Source organism: Anas acuta, chromosome Z (genome assembly GCF_963932015.1).
Source record: "Anas acuta chromosome Z, bAnaAcu1.1, whole genome shotgun sequence".
Lineage (NCBI taxonomy): Eukaryota > Metazoa > Chordata > Aves > Anseriformes > Anatidae > Anas > Anas acuta.
Genome location: NC_089017.1, coordinates 71,400,889 through 71,421,561, shown reverse-complemented (window position 1 = coordinate 71,421,561; position 20,673 = coordinate 71,400,889). Strand labels below are relative to the sequence as shown.

The 20,673-nt window shown below is 35.8% G+C and overlaps 1 protein-coding gene across 2 annotated transcripts in view; it reads right to left on the bottom strand.

The window, feature by feature from the left end:
* XRCC4 (X-ray repair cross complementing 4) overlaps positions 1-20,673 on the bottom strand; it is a 181,441-nt gene that overhangs the window by 144,867 nt on the left and 15,901 nt on the right. For both annotated transcript variants that reach the window (XM_068666206.1, XM_068666207.1), the window contains exons 2-3: positions 20,101-20,250; positions 13,630-13,817 (exon numbers count right to left, since the gene is read on the bottom strand). In XM_068666206.1, the coding sequence (XP_068522307.1) occupies positions 13,630-13,817; positions 20,101-20,239 (327 nt within the window). In that variant the 5' untranslated portion in view covers positions 20,240-20,250. The remainder of the gene's footprint in view (positions 1-13,629; positions 13,818-20,100; positions 20,251-20,673) is intronic.

Sequence of the window (20,673 nt, the reverse complement as noted above, 5' to 3'; positions counted from 1 at the left end):
TTTCCTCTTACAACCTGCAAGGACTCTTGACAGCAGAATGCCTTAGTTAATAAATTCACAGATGTTTCAAACTAAAACAATAGTATCACTAGGTTTAATATTCCTGACCTCTTTAACCAGAAAGAATTCACTTTTGATTATTTAAAGCCAGTGAAAAGTTGTTTTTGCCTCCAACAACAACTAACAAAACCTTCAGCTCAATCTCTCAGAAACATAATTGATTTGTTGTATATCAATTAGTGCACAAAAATCAGAATACATACTTCATATTTTAATGGCTTTTAATAAAAAATACTGACAGTTCACAAGCACAGAGCTTAAGTATATAATTTTTTTTCACCTATAACCCTAAAAAAAAAAATCACAAACTTCCTTAAGTAATGATTTTTTATTTATTTATTTTATTTTTTGCTGACATGCCATGAGAACCATTTTTTGAAATACAACAGTTGTTGTCTGGACATCTCCACACTAGGATAAGTAGGGATAGGAGTGACCAGGGACAGATGCTTATTTCTCTATGTTCAAGCGTGGATTTTGTTCTAGAACGCTCGCTGTAACAGCATAGGTAAACTTGCAGTCAAAGGCAACCACTGAAAAGACAGCTGTGCTGGCTTAGTGGGAGTAAGACCCAGAAGATTCAGGCATGATGCAGACTGTTCTTTTACTAGAATATCCTGATTTGGAAGGGACCTACAAAGATCATCAAGCCCATCTCCTGAGTATGCACAGGAGCATACGAAAATCAGACCGAATGTCTGAGTCCTGACTTCGTGAACTGCAGCAGGCTCAGTGCCATGACCACTGCCCTGGGGAGCCTGTCCCAGTGCCCGACCACCCTCTCGTTAAAGAACCTTTCCCCAACCCCCAGCCTGACCCTCCCCTGTCCCGGCTCCATGCCATCCCCTCGGGTCCTGTCGCTGTCCCCAGAGAGCAGAGCTCAGCGCCTGCCCCTCCGCTCCCCTCCTGAGGCAGCTGCAGGCCGCCATCAGGCCTCCCCTCTGCCTGCTCTGCTCGGGGCTGAACAAACCAAGGGACCTCAGCCCCTCCTCATCTGTCTGGCCCTCCACACCTTTCACCATCTTTGTAGCCCTGCCTTGGACACTCTATAATAGTTTTATGTCCTCCCTATGTTTCTGAGCCCAAAACTGCACACAGTGCTCAATGCACTGAGTTAGTTACTATGATGTTTGGGCAGAGAGGGGTGTTTGGAGAATAATGCATAACCAAGAAGACTGACTTTACAGAAATCCTCATTGTGTAACCCACAACCTACTACTTCACCAGGTTCAATTATTTCCATACACTCCACAAATTGCAGATGGAAAAGTTTTCATCTTTGATTATAATTATACACGTGTGTATATTTGAAATATCCTTTTAGACATTCTTCAGCCTGCTGTTCAATGCTACACGCATTCTTGATAACATTGCAAGTTCTGAGCTATATTACAAATATTTCATTATTTCCAAGACTGACTTAAAACTGAGTTGTTTGATGTATTTCAACTTTAAAGTAATATTGACTAAAAGAAAAAGAAAAAAAAAAAGAAAAAAAAAAACACGAGGTGGTGAATGGGTAATTTACACAATCAGTTTCTCCAGGCTGGTAGCAAGATTTCACTGTTTTAACTGCTTTGCAAGCCCATAAAAAGCAAAAGATGATAGTAACGATAGTAACTTCAATTTTTTAACTGTCATTCACGAAAACCCCTAAAAAGAATTCAGCTGTCTCTCTGAATTATTTTAAGGAATACACATTCTCAAGATGTGCCTGAATGTTCAATAGGATTTCTGCTTAATATTTTAAACTATTAATAATAAAGTAATACTTGTAAAGGCTTAGATAAGCTCACAAATTTTCTCCAGATATTTATTTAAAGACTTCCAAGTTCACCACAGTTCTGCAGACTTGGACACAGAAGGTATTGGGTACACTGGAACTTTCACTGGAGCTGTAACTGGCAATCAATAGCTCAAGTTAGTAAGTCTGTAAAAAGCTCCTTTAAATGTTCATAAACTTTTTTTTTTTTTTTCCCAGGGAGTGATTCAGTTCAGAAAAGTGGCAAGTGGAGATTTAGGCTAGAGTGAAAGAGTGTTATTCCAAGTAAACAGCAAAATCTATCCATTTATCGGTTCTTGGATGGACTAGCTATACCAAGAGTAACAAAGAAATTTCATTCTAATTAAAATTGAATAGGTCCTAAACATAGCCGCAAGGCAATGGGAGTTCAGTTTGAAGTCATGAAAATCTATTTGCTATTGCCTTGTGACTTGTATAGCAACCAACGAAGTGCACAGAGAACTTGTATGAAACGTTACAAAAAGCTAAAAATTTCAGGAGGATGGTAGAGTTCTGCAATAAAACTTCTTAACTTTGAGTTTTATCCCAAGTTAAACTGCAAATGCATTAAGCATCACCCAAAAATAAAGACCATGACTCATTCAGTATTTTCTAGTATTTTAAAAAAAAAAAAGAAAATACGTTCAGAGTGAAGTTAACAATTATCAGTTTACACATACAGTTAGATTATATATATGCACTACAGATATATGTAACTACAATATAGCTTGTATCTGATTATGCAAACCATTGATAAACAGCTTCTATTAAGAAAATATACAAAATACAGATATGCAATACTAAAATGAAAATATTTCTGATAGAAAAAAAATTCTGAAATTTTTCTGATAGAAAAAAATACTGAAAAGCATCTTTGCAAGCAAGAGGACCACTTCTCGACTAAGAAGCTCCCCACTAATTCCACATAGTACTTAGCATACTAACTCTGATGAGATTTACACATCTGATTTCAACATGATGGATGCTATTTGCAAATAGAGGTCATAACAGCAATTCCCAAACTGGAAAATACAGGTTACTATTGGAGAGTGGAGGGCACATTATGTAGTTTTTCTTTTCCTACTAGTATCTCACTAAATATTTTTCCATCACTTTTTTCCCCAAAAACGTTTAAGTCCCATTACAAGATTGAAAATGATAAAATGTTGCAATAATCCAGACAGAATGAACAATAATAGCCAACTGTTCTTACACTGTATCTTTCAGTAGCTGTGCAGCAATGAGGAACACTGGCAAAGATCTGCTACCGCAAATTAGCACATGCTCCAGCTATGGTCTCAACATGAATTTGTTCTCATAATTCTGAGAATTTATAAAAGCCCAAAATTTACATACTCATTACATGGAATCAGATATTAATGAAAACAGCAAACCAGCACATCACTATGTCAAATCAGACCAGCACAGAGAATGTGTGAAAAGTTCAGAAAAGTATCCACATGTACATGACTTTTCATGATTAATGAACTACGGGATAAATCATTGGTACAAAACAAGCAAAGAAACAAACAAACAAAAAAAACAACAAACAACACCCACCAGGTTTCACACCTCTGCCTCAAAGCACAAGCTTACTACAGCTTCTAAGATATATCAGTTTAACTTTGGTAAAATGGGTTATTTATTTCACAAAAATTGTTTGTTTCTTTTCAAGAAGATTCCAAAAACCACATCCAGGAAAGAAGCAGAATTTTCAGAAAAGTTACAAGAAATCAGACGTTATAAGGGAAAACATCAAGCAATTTTAGCTCTAAATGTTGCTTCTGAATATGTTGCTTCCACAATACAGTACCAAGCCTACATTCCTAAAAATTCTGGGCTTGCTCCCAGTGGCATCAAGCCTGTTAATATTGGGGTTCTTTAAAGGTTTTGCAAATCCTGTAAGAGTACACCTAGCACCCTTAGTCTAATTCGTCTTGTTCTCAAACTACATTTTGTAGGTGACCTACTGGTTTCAACATCAACTTGACTTCCTGGCTATGCCTCTGGTGCTCTGGACTCCTGTCTGAAACAGGCTGGTGGTGGGCCTGGGGTACTGCAGGACTGTCCCCACCTGTCCTGCTGTCACCCTCAGCACCCAGTCTGCCTCTGGAACAGCAGCTTGCCCTGCTGCTCTCTGATAGTTATGCTCTCCTGTGCGATGTGGCAGCAAGTTCCCAAAGCCACCTTGTTAAAAACAGAGCAGCATACAAATAGGAGTTTTGTAAGGAGTTCTGCTTATGGAAGTCAGTACTTGAACTCAGAGTCTGTATACTCCTTTTTTCAGCTAATAAGAAGAGCAGGGACACACGAAGACAGCTTTAGGAAGCTATGTGAACGTGTTGCACAGATTCATTAGGGGTTCCACTGGCTTCCATAAAACACCAAGTTCATTTACACCATATGCAAATGTATAGACAATATGAATTCATTTAGATATTTTCTTTCTACTTCTTTTCCCCAGCATTAATTTGTTTGTTCTTAATTTGTTTGTTTTTCCCGTAGTGTGAGCCAAAACAACAAGACTGAGATTTGTCTGATAAACTCTGTTTTGAAAAAATTGAACAAATTCCTCGCTGTAATCCTCATTAAAGGCCAAGCCTCATCTATTGATTAAGGATCAATATTTTATCCTTAAGGTTTATTTTCATCTGGAGTTTTTTTTCACCAAACCTCATATCTATTCCTCGCTGGGTTTATATTGATACTACTCTCATCTTTCCTGTCAGATTAAGCTACTACATACATATCATGGTTGGTTATACTTAAATATTTGTCATACTAATAACCTATAAACAGAAATCATGCACTAAGATGTACTAGGCCTTTTACCAATAAAAAAAAAACTTATACCTCAAAAGGATTTTAAAATAACTTTTCCAGTGATACAAAAATTACAGAATGACAAGGATATGTGTTCTGAAAACACACAAAAAAGCAAACTATCGTATTTTATAGTTACATTTTACAACAAACAAAACAATTCAAACTAAAATCTTAGATAAAGTGTGAAACACTATTTGTAAGACCTCTGAGATTTAAAAAAAAAAAAAAAAAAAAACGATACTGAGGTGAATCTTCTTTTATGGAAGAGTTTCCCCACAGAATTATACCACCCATGAATTCAAAGAACTAGAACTCACTCTTGAAATTGTACAGAGCAGTAACCTCTCTGGAAAATGTATTTCCTTCTATAAGAGAAGCATACACAAAAGATTTGACAGAGAACCAATTTTCCAAAGTACTTTCCCGTTATCTTTTCACAACAACTCTGAAGGAAAATTTGATTCACCAGAAATTTTATATGTATTTCATGTTTCAAAGTTTAAATCTCAAATTAAAAACCTTACACTTTGTCCTTGCTAATAAAAAACAATCTTACTCATCAGACTCTCTGGCATCTAATATGCAGGAGTTAACATTCTGTAAAATTCTAAACTAAGACAAGGCAGTTTACAGTGATGTATCAAAATTAGATTAGTACTATTCCACCAGGAAACAGCTGACCTTGTTTTGCGTATCAGGCAATGAAATTAGGAATTTGTTTTCACTGTTCAAAGCAAACTTTTTTTTTCTTTCAAAATTACTAATATACCAAGATTTCATGAGGTAAGTAAACAAGCAAAGATGCATGTGTTTGACCTCACAGCAACATAAGGGAAGAAAAGAACAGGAAACATAAAAGCTCCCTCACTGCAAGTATGCAGCTTCTTCATTTCTGCACCATATTATATAGTGATATTTCCAAATGTCCTTTTTTATTTTAAATATTGTACATCCTGAAGACAACTTGCTCTTTTGTTTTAAGAATATTTCTGTAACTAACTGTACAAGAGCTAATATGTGTGCAGAAATTACCTGGAAACAGTTTGTCAACGCTTTGAGGATTAAAACATATCAATTCACTATTTCATAATGGTAAAGGCTTTATTTCAGGGAATCAAAAATTTAACAACACATTATTATCCTGAACTTTATGTTTTTCCTATGTCTTTGCAACTAGAAAGATGAACGAATGCTTCCCCTGGAGCTGTGAAAACATTTTTAAAAAGAAATGTAGGTGTGATTCTTGCTGTTCTTCAGGGTCCAGCTGTTGTTCATCCTTACAGAAAATATGAGACTAGAGTATTGTAGCAAAGTTTTAAAACCTGGCACACAGTAATCTCTTTTCCAGAGCATCTACTGTCTTCCATATTTTTCTTAGGAAACTGAGACTTGTCAATACCCCATGATTTAAGGATTTTCCTCCTAAAATGAAAGCATTTCAACTCAGCTGTACAAGTAAAAGTAAGCCTTGATGTCTACACAGAGGCTTGAAATGCACAGCAGGTATTCCAAAATGGGAAATCTAAAGGAACTGAGAGGGGATGGGAGACAACACAATAACATCAGTAAGAAGAAAGGACAACTGCATATTTTTTTTTTTAATAATCAAAACAACATCTGTTATTTTGCTACTATAAGAACACATTACAACTTTTTTAAAAATATATTTACACCCTTATGGCACTCCTGAAATAAGAAAATACCCCTTTCAGTGCTGTTTACAATAGGCCTTGAAAAAGTTAAATTACTACTTTTGTTTGACAGGATACTTCCAGTGAATTCCAAAAATCATGATGCGTAGCTAGAAATTGGAGGAGCATTCATTCGTGGCAGCCTTTGATTCTTCCTTTTTCAACAGTCTCTCATTTTAAGGGTATATGATACTTTATTTTAAACATACTTCCCCCCAACACTTCCCAAAACCAAGATTATAATCACAGTTAAAACAAGGAAAATATAACAGCCTAATTCTCCAGAATGTTTGTCAAATATTATACGTGTATTAATGTTGGGAAAAATAACAATCCTTTTACTTTTCTACTTTTTATTTTTAAGCACAAGTCTACAGAAAATGACCCACTGTATTTAAAATGTACCTACAAGATCTAAAGAGTTCCTAAAGGTACACATCAGGTGAAATGGGAAAAATCACATAGCACTCAAGTCTGAGATTACATAAAAGATACACTTGTGTTTTTATGTACAGTATATTAGCATGCTATTCTTGAGCTGAGCTTCCGAGAAACTTACTCAAGTGTATGCTATTAAATCCTCAAGGACGTAGATATAAATGATACAGAAGAGTCATTGCCTTTACACTGAGCTGCATTTTAATCATTCCGTCTCTCTGTATGGCTTTCCTCTTTCCTTTTTAATAGAGCAGTTAGTCGAATTGCCTGGGAAACAATCTGAACTCTCAGTGACCTTTGTTATCCAAACAACATATCCTTGGTGGTTTGGAGCAAAGTAACTATTCAAACCTTGAACCAAGACAGTTTGGACAGCATAAAGAGCTCTGCCAATTCTACTTCCCTTATTCAGTATGCGATAAATTTTCGTTAATGGGAACTGCTCTAAGTATTTTTAAGTTGTAGTAAACTCATAATGAACTCGTGGAACTGACCATGGAAAAGCAGCCACAGGAAACTGAACAGACAAATAACAGCATCTCTTCCATCAGCTAATTATTAAAAGCACTGTATCTAAGGTGGAATTTCTTAAGCTCACATCCTCCATGTTTACAAATTTACTTAAAAGGCAAGAAAAAAAAAAGAGCTTGTCACATTACTGTAAGAAAGAAGACTGCTAGCACTCAAATAATTGTTTATCAAAGGCTATTTAATCAATTTAATTGCCAGTACAGAAAAATCTTGCCGGATTTCCATTATTTATTATATGTGGAGTGACTCGCTAAAGTACTTGGAAAGATTTACTTCCAAGTGGTCACCTACTTAGATCAAGCGCTAAATCACTAACTCTGTGATGGTGTTTGTTTAGGTGGCAGCAGTTTAGCTGGCCGAGCCTCAATGGCCCCTTACTGAGATCTCTGTGTGTGTGGCCCATTTTGCACTGCAGCTGGCTTGACACACAAGTCCCACTGTATACCAAACCCATTGTTATTTTAATGTGACTCTTAACAGTCTACTTTGCCCTCACCACCCCAAAAACAGTTCCTAAGGGCAGAGTGTTGAATGCCCTACGGCAAAGCCACCTGTCATAAGGAAGATAAATCACAAAACAAATCAGAGGTTTTTAAAGGTGCAACATTTTAGGCTCGGCTACACCAGGCTAAGATGTGGCTAGAACAAGTATTTCTAAAACTATCTTTTTCAACCACTGTTTCAAAACGCTAAACATGAAAGTCCTAAAATCCTTATGAAATCCCTTTATACTAAATTGTGATTCTTACTCTAATACTTTTAAAATACCATGCTACTATGACACTAAAAAATAAAGATTACATAGACATTTCCTCTAAATCAGATATGAATTCTTTGTTACCTGGGGAAGTTTTCCATCCATTCAAAAACAAACAAACAAACAATCATGACCTAGGTAGCTCCACTCATTACATACATCTTTAAAATGATTGATATATAAATAATGCTGAACATATAGCATCTCTACAAGGATTTGGAGATACAGGCTTAGTTTCAACCCAACCAGAACGGTGATGGACTGTTTTCTTTTAAATATCCAGTTTTGGTAGCAGACATCAGTTCCTGGGAGGAACCTACCTGTTTATCAACTAGGCAACAGGTGAAATAGATTATAAATTGTTTTCTTCTAAATGACTGCTACACATATGCTGTAAATGACTCCACTGACACTTAATTATGTTGATGATAAAAGCAGCACATTGGCAAAAGAATTTCACATCCGGATGCAGCTTGCCTTCTTGCACCCCTTAAGCTGTTGCACCTCTCCTTGTCCTTCATTAAAGGGCTCTGGCTAACAAGTGTAATTCCAGCCTTAATGATCCAGTACAAAAAAGAAGGAAGTAATTTTTAGGAACCACAGACATGTTTTTATCACTGCACCTATTTACTTCCACAAGCAAATAAAGGATAATTATTCTTCCCTATCAGCTAGAAAAGAAAAACCAAACCGATCCTCAAGGGCTTGCTTGTAACTTTACCTCAGTGAGATGTTTAAAATACCAACATTTATTGTTATAGTGGAGAATCATCTGTCAGTCTTACCACTGTCAAACATTCCATCTAGACAACAAAAGGCACAACAAGCTTTGAACAAACAACCTATGGCACCTGAAGGGGGATGATAAATCTGTTTTCATGAGGCAACTTGCAGAAACCACATCCTCCACCCAATTGCTCTTCAAACTTTGTGCATGAGTGTTTGTGCATGCGTGAGTGTGCTGGGGGGCTATGACATGCATATTACTTCCTTAGTGAAAGTATTCATGGCATCACAGACTGATGGAGCTCACGTGTACAGTAGTCTGGGCAGGCAAGCAGGGATTCACAGGTTTTAGGAATGAAGAACACCCATTAAGTCATCTAATATATTGTACTGCCAATGCAGCATAGTTAAAGCGCATTACAACGCATTTTCCATTCCTTTGTCCAGTTTTAAGTGACTGATGCAATGGGGCTGCTACCACTTCCTCTGGCAAAGGCTTCAACAGTTAAACAAATTTCAACATTAGAAAATATTTCCTAATAATATGCCTACATTTTCCTTTGCTTAACATCACTCCATTATTCTTATTTGCACTCCTCCGGACCACCCAATACACTTTTGGCACTAAAATTTTAGGGAAGTACACCTTCAGCAAGCTGAAACCAGAAGTGGTAATAATGATTTCAGAATACATGTTTAGTACAGCTATAGGAAATAAATTTCAGTATCTAGTACATTTTAGCATTCTCGAGTGACTATTACCAGTCATTAGTACAAAGACACTAACAGATATTACCCACTAGAAGACTGGAAAACATTCCTGCAAGCACACTTAAGAAACAAAACAGAACTAAACAAGCAAAAAAAAAAAAAAAAAAAAAGAAATCAGAAGAGCAGAGCATTGAAAACAGATTATTGCAGATTTACAAATTCACTAAGTTCCATTATAATATATTTATATAAAATTTCCCATCTGTTAACTCCGAAACTGAAAAATATGGCTCATCAAGAGAAAAATCAAATGGCACTGTTAACAAAACTTTACTTCACCATCAGTCAGTGATTAAAAGTATTGGTCACTGCTTTTCTAGGCTTAAAATTTTAAGCACTAAGTTCTAATGGAACCTGTAAACCATTAAAAATTTACCACCTACCACATGAAAACTTTTTTTTTTTAAGTGACAAATCAGGTATGTTTTACTAAGTTCCTAGTCTATATATATAAGAAGCATGCTAATCATATACAGGATGCATTTCAGATGTGCGGATATTTGCAAAAACAGGGATGAACAGATACACCAAGATAGTGTACAGAGTTGTAGCAATATGCTTCTCCCATATTGATGCAGTATGTTAAAACAAAAATAATTAGCTGTAGTTTATTGCTATTTTTCTGCCTTCTCAGACACTCTCTCTGTGAATTAAAAATTAGCCAACACCATACTGTTATTAACTACTGCAAACTATAAATGCATCAGGAAAGTTATTTGAGATTATTCATTTGAACTGTGGTATCTAACAATAAACGTAAATTTTCTTAACAAGGATTCAGAGTAAGAAGCAATGTGTCTTACAAGTAGCAAAACTTACAACAGTGTATTCTTTAAGGTGCTTGTAACATGCCCATTCCACTTGGGGTATACACATCATGGATCTATACCTCACAAACCCCTTGGCCAGTATTTACTTACATGTTGTGTCTATCCCAACTTCTATAAAAAAGACCAGGACACTATTCGTGAAAAGCAATCAAAATAAACAAGTTTGTGTGTAGAAGTATCCATATACCCATAATAAAAGGCAAATGGATTTCCCAAATGCATGAAATCAATTCATGCATCTGTGTAGCAATTGGGTGAAAATATTTGCAATAGGTAGCTGCATGATCTGATGCCCATTTCATAGCCCACAAAGTACATCAAGGGCTTTCAGAAGTTTTTTTCTTAAGCTGAAATGTGTTAACCATCTTATTTAAGAATAAGCAAAACGTCCAGTATTCAAACACCTAATCAACAACATCTTCACACATACTTTTCTGTAATCTCTCCCTTTGTTATATATCAAAGGATAAAAACTATAGTGACTTAAGAAGAGTAATTTTCTAATTATTCCTGATAATTGAGTGGACTTTTCTCACAATGGGGATTGATAATAGAATGGGATAAGAGAGGAGAAGTCAGGAGTTTAAGAGAAGTATGATGTGCACTACTGTCAAAATCTGAAATTATTGCTTCCTTTTCTTTTATGTCCACATTTTTTAGTAAAAGCACAAAGACTAACAAATCTTTCTGCATGACTGCAAGTAGTACAGCTAACAAAGGAAACACAGTACTTTTCAACCAATAGCTCCATCACACCCTTCCCCTTCCCTCCACACTCCACCCCCTGAAAAATAAGTAAAGAAGTTCACAAGACTGGGGAAGATTTAATTTGTGAAACCTGCCAGAAAAGACACCCTTTAGAAAAATGGTGAGGAATAAACACGACTAAAATTCAGTGTTTAAGTTGCAGATCAGCCTCTCTAGGTGTCCTCTCCAGTAAATGTACATTTAACTGAATTTCTGCCCTCTGGATGCATAGGGCCCAGCAAGATCATTTCGTAATATGCTGTCAAGAGACATACTGCATGAATTTTCCCAGAGACTCCACAAAATATTTGAAACATTCTATTATACACATTAAAAATATTTATAATTCTCACAAAGGTTTTGGCATTTTCATTTGTAGGCATTAGTTCCGTGCAGTGGGAAAAAAAGGTGTGTTCTCACCCAAGAAATGACATTTTTTCCAAAACCATTCTTTTGACAACCAAACCTAAATGCACACATAGCTATCAGGACACTGTATTTTCAATTACTTTGGCCAGATTATTATTTTCCCAAATTGACATAAAGATGTTTTCATATGAATTAAGTTTCTCATAAGCCTTAATTGATGGAAACGTATTTGGTGGGCCCACATATATGAAGATATTTTCCCTTAATAAAATATAGTATGTATTTCATCTGTCTGGTATTTAGAATATATTATGTGTGACACAGAGAAGAAAAACAGGATTGTTAAAATTACTGCTCTTATTTTCTAAGTAAAATTTGGTCCTAACCTTGTAATACTGTTGCAATATAGTACTTGAGCCTAGACCCTTTGTGAACAGTACTCAGCCCTGTGTGTGCACAAGAAGTGTCAAGAAAGTGGTATAGAGCCTATAAGGCCTTGGGTAAATACACAGAAAAAGCGATAATATAGATTGAAATACTTCTATCACCTAATTTTTGGCACTTTACTCAGGAGCCAAATTGTGCTTGAAGTTTTCCTAAACTGTATGAGCTTACAACGAAGCACCCTTTTAAGAAGCCTAACTTCACTCAACTTAATCTCTCTTTCTCCACTTGGAAAAGCAAAGTGAAGGCTCTGATGTTGGCTTCTGAGGCACTTAAGTGAGTAGCTACAGATTAGGTAGTATGAATGGCCCTCAATTTACAGTAAAATACAAGCCTGAAAATAGTGAGAAAAAGTTAATTCCCATACTGAATTCTTCATCAATTTCGAAGTTTGAGAAAAAGGCATTTCTACAAACACTTCAATGCAAGCATCCCAGATAACATTTTTTTTTGTTTGTTACAAGTCAGTCTCTTAGTTTCTTAAAAGCTGATACCAGACAAAATTAACCAAAGGAAGTGTAAGGCATGCCTCATTGGTCTGAAGCAGTAAACAAAATAGTTAGGATAATCCTTAGACACTTTGCTTCCAGGAATAATTCTATGCTGATTTTTTTTTTTTTTTCAACGGAAAGACAGACATGGCCTAAATCATTCCTACTCTTCTCTATCTGCAACCTTGATTCCATTCTCTGCCCACAGTTTTCTTCCCTATAACAGTGCTGGTGAAACTGATTCCAGAACTGTGCCCTGAGGTTGAACTTGATCACTGCATTGATCTTCCCAGAGCACTGCTATTGCTCCTTAAACCCAAATTCTTTCACTGATGTGGTTAAGTCAGCCATCCCAGCACAACTGAAGCAGTGACAAACCTTGGTTACAGCATAAGATTAAATTCTGGAGAAAAATAGAGTAGGTGCAAGCAGGATTTCCTTATATTAGCTTCTTCCCCAGAAAAGCTTCAGCACCAAACCACAACATGAAACAGCTAATGGTGTCTACAGATACAGACAATACTACTTTGTTTCATGCTTTAAGAGTCCTTTCCTCTGCAGCCAAGAAACCAACTTGAAACTGCATTCCCAGTTGTGATTTGATGTAGTTTTAAGCAGGAAATCATTTTAGCATTAGCTTTCAAAATATTTAAAATAATAGAAAACTTATTTTTAATATGTTTTCACATTTGAAAGTAATCTTAAGCTTTTTTTTTTGTTGTTGTTCCTATTTAGTATAGGGAAAAAGGCGAAAGAAACAAGCAAAGGAGGTCAGAATTTGAATAGGGAAGCTTGCTTCCTGAGTTAGGAATTAAAAACAAAGTTACAGCTTATGGAACTTACCAGTTTAATGTTAAATTGAAGTCAAATTCTAGTCATACCCTGCTTACACACACACACTCAAAAACTTAAATAAGTTTGAGAAGTAATAATCTTATTCAACAGCATTTAAGATGCAGTACCACAGATATAGTCCTGCTGATAGGCTTTGACAGGAACTACATGCTTGTTTCCAGTTTGACCCATAGAGAAGCTCACCATATTTATTCAATCAGAAATGTGTCAGATTTCTATGTGACTTTAAAGAACCTAATAAAATACAGAAATGTACCAAGAAGATCCTTCTCATAGTTTAACAATAATTTAAGCATTTAACTGTACTTACAGAGCCATCTTTCAGATTTCTCTCATAGGAGAAGTGACACACTGCATTTTCTTCATCTCTTGAAATAGCAAAGTTGTATTTACCAGCTGATTCTTCTCCAAGTATCAATGCCTTCTTCAGTTCTTCAACATACTTTTCTCTATTCATTTCCATGTCAGAAGCCTCTCTAGAAATTTCAGCTTCAGACACTATAACAAAGAAAATTTTTAAGAAATAAATATTCATGTGTGAGCATATACATCCGTTTATATACATACACAGACACGCTCACAGACGTTAAGGGACAGACAAATATTATTCTATTCCTTCCTTGACATGTATCAGTATGTGCCATTCACTAATGAAAATGCAGCAGGAATACTGTTTTTTCCATAAGAAGTTCTGTGCCTTTTTTTTCCTGTCTGAAAATGGTTTATTACCATTACTCCACAATTTCGCTTAGAGTTATTTAGAATAGTACTAACCTTACAATAGAAAAAAAGAGCATAATGTTCAAACTATGATTTATTGTACCCTCTTAGTTTTCTTTGAAAGTGTGTAACCTAAACCCTAAAAGGCAGTAGGTAGGCAACTGTCTCCTCACATATTCTTAATCTACATTCCCAAATTTTTAACTCACAACCGTAAAACAAAATAAATTGTCAATTTACAGAGGGAAGATAGACCTAAAGGCAGGTGAATCTATCCTGTTTAAACACAAGCAAGGGAATGTGTCTCTACTTTCTATTAGATTTGGTCTATTAAAATGTTATTCCATTCTTTTGAAAACAAAGAACATTTGAATTTGCTGCAGAACAGTCCAATTAGAGACATACTGTCCTTAAGAACCACGACTGCCTTTCCCATCAGCTTCTGATTGTGTTCATTTCTTCCTAAACCTTCTTTCCATTAACCCTTAAACTGGAAAGGCAGCTTACCAAGACTCATCTTCTCTCCATTGGAATAACAAGAAACAGTTCTTAATTTTACCACCTAGGTCCTTGGCTATTTTCCTTCCTTTTAATTTCATTCTACAAACAATTTCCTCAATAATTCTAGAGATCCATATGTTAATTTGAATAAATAACCTTTGTGTCAGAGTACAGTTTAAAAAATGCATCCTACTTAAAAACCTATTAATAACATTATTTCTTCTTTATAAAAATGCCTTTGACAATAACTTCATAGTGAGGCATAAAATTGCACATATACTGAAACTGTCCTGATGGAAACAGAGCAGCATTTCAAGAAAAAATAAGCCAGTTTAAATTGCCTCATTTTTCTTCTGTTTTCATCTAGACATAGTAGTTAACCTCATACTACAAAGAAAGCACTACTTATCAAATCTATCAATCATTAAAGTACAGCAGAGGAGTAAAGGTATAAATATTTGCTGTGAAGTTATATCCTGAAATGCTTCAGGATTTCTTAATTAATTCTGCATCTTCAGTAATTTTAACTTAGTTCCAGAATCATAAAGAGGCTGAAGTTACGTGTGACCTCTGGAGATTGCCTAGTCGAATCTGCTCAATGTATGATTGACTTTACCAGCTACTCAGGACCCTATCCAGTTGCATTTTGGGTATCTCCAAGGACTGACACTCCTCATCTTCTCTGGGCAAGCTATTCTGGTGCTTGGTCACCACCCTATGGCAGAAAAGTTTCAATTCCTGGTATTTTGATTTGTGCCCATTGCTTCATATGTTGTCACTGGACAACACTGTGAGGAACCTGACTCTGTCATCTTTATTGCTTGCCATCTGGTACTGATACACATAGGATCCCCCAGCCTTTTCTTCTCCAGGCTGCACAGACCCAGCTCTCTCAATTTCTACTCTAACGCAGGCTCTAGTCCTTCAGCCATCTTGATGCACTTTCACTAGAAAAGGGAAGACAAGGAAGGAGTTTTTTTTTTCTTTTTTAAATACCATGTTATAATATACTACAGCATTACCAATTCGAAAGATCATCTATTCACAAACACCAACTATTTGTGCACACAAAAAAAGAACTACCACCTTGCTAATTACCTTAATTACCAGGTCAGGCACTACTGCACCAGTCTACTACTCTGTAAGACACAGGCTAACAGCTATAGGAAAAAGGAGGCACAGGTAGCAAAAGACAGCATACTAATGTCAACACTGCAAAGAAATAAACAGCTGACACAAGGACAAAGTACTCCCATCTGTGGAAAGTCTAAGCCTGGAGATACACTCAGTTAAAGTGATAAATTAGCACCAGAATCAAAATCAGCTATACCCTAGGCAGTTTTCCCTAAGCAGATTCAAACGTGTTAGACCCTTCAAAAGCTAGAAAGCAAAAGCACGCAGGGGGAGCTGAACTGCTTCAGAGCTGTTTGTAACAAAAGACAGATAAATAAATATTGGAATTAGGCTCAATAAATATGAGCAAGTCAGTCTTTTTAACAGTCAGATGTGAAGTAAGCCACAGCCATGCCAGTCTGAAGTTTGCCACAAAGTTCCCCCTGTACTGGTACCACACAATGCCTGAAGTTCAGTATTCTCTCCCTCTTTTTTCTTTTTCTTAAGAGAAAATCGCAAACCTGTCACACTCATAAAGTGAAGGCCTGAACATGGCATTTTCCCAGATCTCCAACGATACACTAAGAACAGTACGGGGGTACATGCATTAAGAATAAATCAGAAATAAATTAACCTCATAATGAGTATTCCTAAATCAGAGAAGATGTTCCCACCATTACGTTTTAAGTTGCACTATTTATATCAGAGGTTGGGAAAAACAGGTTAGGAGGCAGTGGGGTGTATTATAACTGTATATCCCTAGAGATCTGTAAATTCAAGATACATGCTCTTCCCAAAATAACGCTTACTGAAATAGAAATTATATTTTGTTGTTTCTTACAGCAAATGTAATAGTCAATCATACATAGATGTTTTTGTATACAGCCTTATACTGACCATATTTTGGGCACTGAAATACTCTAAGACACATAATAAATTATAACTGATTTCAATATTTAGCTTACTATCGTTTGAAGACCATGGTATTACTTATTCTACCATTATATTTTTCAAATTTGTTTCTGTAGTCTAACAAGATAAATTCAAACAGAGTGAACAGGACTGCAGCTTACTTTGTGCTAAGTTAAGGTTAAATAGCTTTATGAAAGGGAATACAAGAGAAAAGGTAGTGGGAATGCAGAAGAGAGAAAAAAAAGGTAACAATATATTTATTTATTTATTTATTTTTAAACCCCACAGCATGGGCAACTCGACCATCTTTTTTTCTAATGTGAAATCCCTTCCTGATTCATGAGGAAAGAGGGGCTAAGATAGAGGGCCACATATTCTACCAGCTGGTACTTGTCCTACAAAGTGGTCTGTGAGACACTGCTTTGCAAATGTTTAGCTCCAATGCCACATCACAGCCTCCCTACCGCTGCACCAAATATGTGTGCAGCTGGCATACGGGGACAGGAACAAGAGAGAAGCCAGCATGCAGCACTGCAAACATGGAGAGATCTACAGACAAGCCACTGTGAAGTCAAAACCAGCTGTGTATCAATCCTCACACATTACGGCTGACAGATAGGAACTTTGGAACCGGACTTGGTACCACCACATACACGTGTGGCAGCCAGAGCTGAAGCAGCAAATTTGCCCTCACCGCTGTACTTGCTATCAGTTCTGCCCTACCTGGTTCTAATCCAAGCCAATCATACTCAAATTCAGGAACAAGTCTAAACTCTCTCTGGATCAAGTAGAGAAAGCATTCTGTAGAATTTTAAAAATATTTTTTAAGCATGAAACACTATTAGAAAAGATTACAATTGCCTACTGCACCTCGTCTTTCAAAACTGAAAGAAACACTTTTTAATGTTCATATAAAAATGATACAGTACAATTACTAACAGGTAAAAAAAAAATAAGCCTACATGACAGTGAAGAATTGGGTCTACAGTGTTGGTCCACATTTAACTTGTAAGGCTATCAATCCACTACAAATAGCAAGGGCAGAGTGGGAGAGAAAGGCAGGAAATTTAACACCAAAACATTTTTTTTGGCTGAAGCTACAGCCAATCATTTCCTACTCCTTATTAGCTAGCTTATTTCTTTTAAAGGACACCAGACGTTAAGGTAGAAAAGGCCACTAGTATATCAATATTTCTCTTAAAGCAGAAATAGCACAGACAGAAACGTGGTATCCCTTGCATTATGAGGGTAAAGAGACGCAGAAAAAGTAAGTTGGAAATCCATAAGAATTGAAGTACTTTACTAGATCAATTCTATTAACACTGAGAAAAATTAGACAAAACAAGAAAGCCCCCAAAAAACAGACATACTAGTACACTGTAATTGAGCACTAGGATTTTTTTTTCCTCTTGCTTTGCCTCTGTATTGTTTTTGCATGCTGTGTATTCCTTTCTCTTACAAAATTAGCAGAAAAACATTAAATTTATAAATGTACATATCTGCAGTTCTTTAACACAATACCGAGTGAATATATTAGATCATACTGCATATTTGTGTGCTTCTCCTCCCCTCAAGATTTTACTTTATTTTGTTATTGAAATCAGACTCCCAAAGCTTTTCATCATCACATTAAATATACAAAAAACATAAAAGACAACTCCATCAGCAACTCTCGTTCACTTCCTAGGTAGGTGTTGCCAAGTAAAATAATCCACAGCATGAGAAACCCAAAAGGGATTTCCCCCAGCAAGAATTTTCTGACCACTGCTTTTTCTCCTCCCAGATTTTGAAGCTGGTATCTAGGCAGTCTCAAACATGATGTAATAACTAAGAAAAAGTGATCAAAAGCAATGGTGAGAGTATGAAGAGACAGATCTCTGCAGCAGATGCACAAGAATTTCAATTCCCAATGAAGTTACTAAAAAGACTACGAATTTCATATGAATTCCTGAGAAATGGACCAGATTCTTGCAAAAGAAATAAAAGCCCTCTCCTTTGGACGAGTACCCAATGTTAATGCTAAACTGTTTTTCTTTCTCCTTTCTTTAATAGCATGAGGTCATCTTGCTTTCACTGGTCCTCCATTCTGGAAAACTATCATCCAGCAATTCTGCCAGATGCAAGAAATTTACGAAATTAGAACTGTGTACATACTTTTTCTACACTTTTTTCTGTTAAAGTAACACAAGGTTTCACTTACAAAAATAACAGATTTTATGAATTAGCTTTTTGTAAATTTTAAGGTATTTATTTTGAACTTTAAAACTTCCCTTGATACAAGAACAACCACAAAAGCTTTTAAAAAGAAATACTGGAATACCCAGTTAAATATTTATCAATGTTAACACATTTTCTATTATTTTGAAAATACATACTTTGACAATCTGACTGTGAAATCAAAAAAAAAAAAAAAAAGCCAAAAACTTTCACATCAGGCTACAGGGAGCCAGTACTTGAATATATATATTTGGCTTATGCAGGAACCACTATTTTATAGAATGTATTATCTATAGAATGTTCTAAATGGGAAAGGGAATGTGAAAGAGCAGATTTTATACATGCACACGCACATTTTAAGTTAGTCTTGTTTCCTAGGTTTGAAAGAAAAAATAAAGAAAATAAAGTTGTATTCGACAGAAAGCTACTGAATAATTAAGGTTCTTACAATACACAAGACAACAGACAAAACACTATAAAATGGCTGTCCTATTTGAAATTTTGGCTTAAGCCAGTACCAGGGACAAACAACTTCTGGGCAGCAAAAAGGAAGGAAGGAACTACACAGTTATCTGTTCTCATAATTTAGAAAAAGAGTCAGGCAAATGTTTTTGCCTGTATTACACTGTAAAATATATTGTCTCCTCCCTCTGAAACATTTCTGCTGCTGAGAGAAGTGCTTTGGACCAAGTATCTGACATCCAAAGGAACACACAAATCTTTCCTTCTTTCACAAGACATGAGTGAGACAAACATGCATATATGAAGAAACCCACTTTATAATCCAGATTTCTGTGTGGGGAAAAAAATGCTACAGGCTAGTTTTTTTTCCTATTAATTTATCCCTAGAGGGGAAAAAAAAAAATTCTGTCCCCTATTTTTCTCAAAAATTCACAATAGCACCAAGTACAACTACCTTTAGTTATTAATATCTTATCAAACCAAAAAAAAAAAATTCAATTAAATGTTTCATGAATTATAATTTGCAAACACTACTTGCACTAACCATTGTTCAAGAATCTGAAGAACACATATATGGTACTGCAATATCACAGCAAGAAAACCATCAAGCAAGAACAAACTGTTGCATAGCCATATGCTAATGAATTACTATTACTTTAGACCTACAAAGTTTCCAGATTTTGAAGATATCTGAACACATCCCAGAAAATCATGAATCTACCTGCTCCGTCAGTGAGGATAGGTAATATTAATAAAATATTTTTGCTGCAAGTTGTGTGTCACAGTCTAAAAACTACTTAAAAATAGTAATGAAGAACAGCAACAATTTAAAACACTTTTTTCTTTCCATTATTACCTGTCCCAGTCCATGCACATTCACCATCAGTGAGTGTTATACCAAAGCCGGTGCCTAAATCTTTTTCCCATGATACTTGTAGAAAATACACTGCTTCTGGATCAGAAACTGGATGAATTCTGTTCAAAGTTTTCTCCATTTCCCAGTCACCTGTTGTGGAAATAAAATAATCTTGTTATAATCACTAACATTTTCAGAGATGCTTAGCAGTTTTATGTAACCAGCTTTGAAGAAAAAGAAAGGTAGACTTACAAGCATTCTTAGAATGGCATTTCACTTTCCTACACAAATTCAGTTTTTTAGATAAGATTATATTTCCAAATAGAAAACTGGATTAAAATAATTAAGATGTAAATAGCAGTGCCAACAATCAAATATATCTGAATAGTCCCCAATTGTGAAACCGCGTGTCAGTCAGGAAGCTGGGGAATGTAAAGCTGTCATGCACAAGCGCTTCCTCACGTTACCTCACTGTTTACTATCACCCAACACACAGCACATGGAATATAATTAAAAAGTATCACGATGCAGGTGAAAGACTGTTACTTGCAAGAATGCTACTCAGCTCTGCAG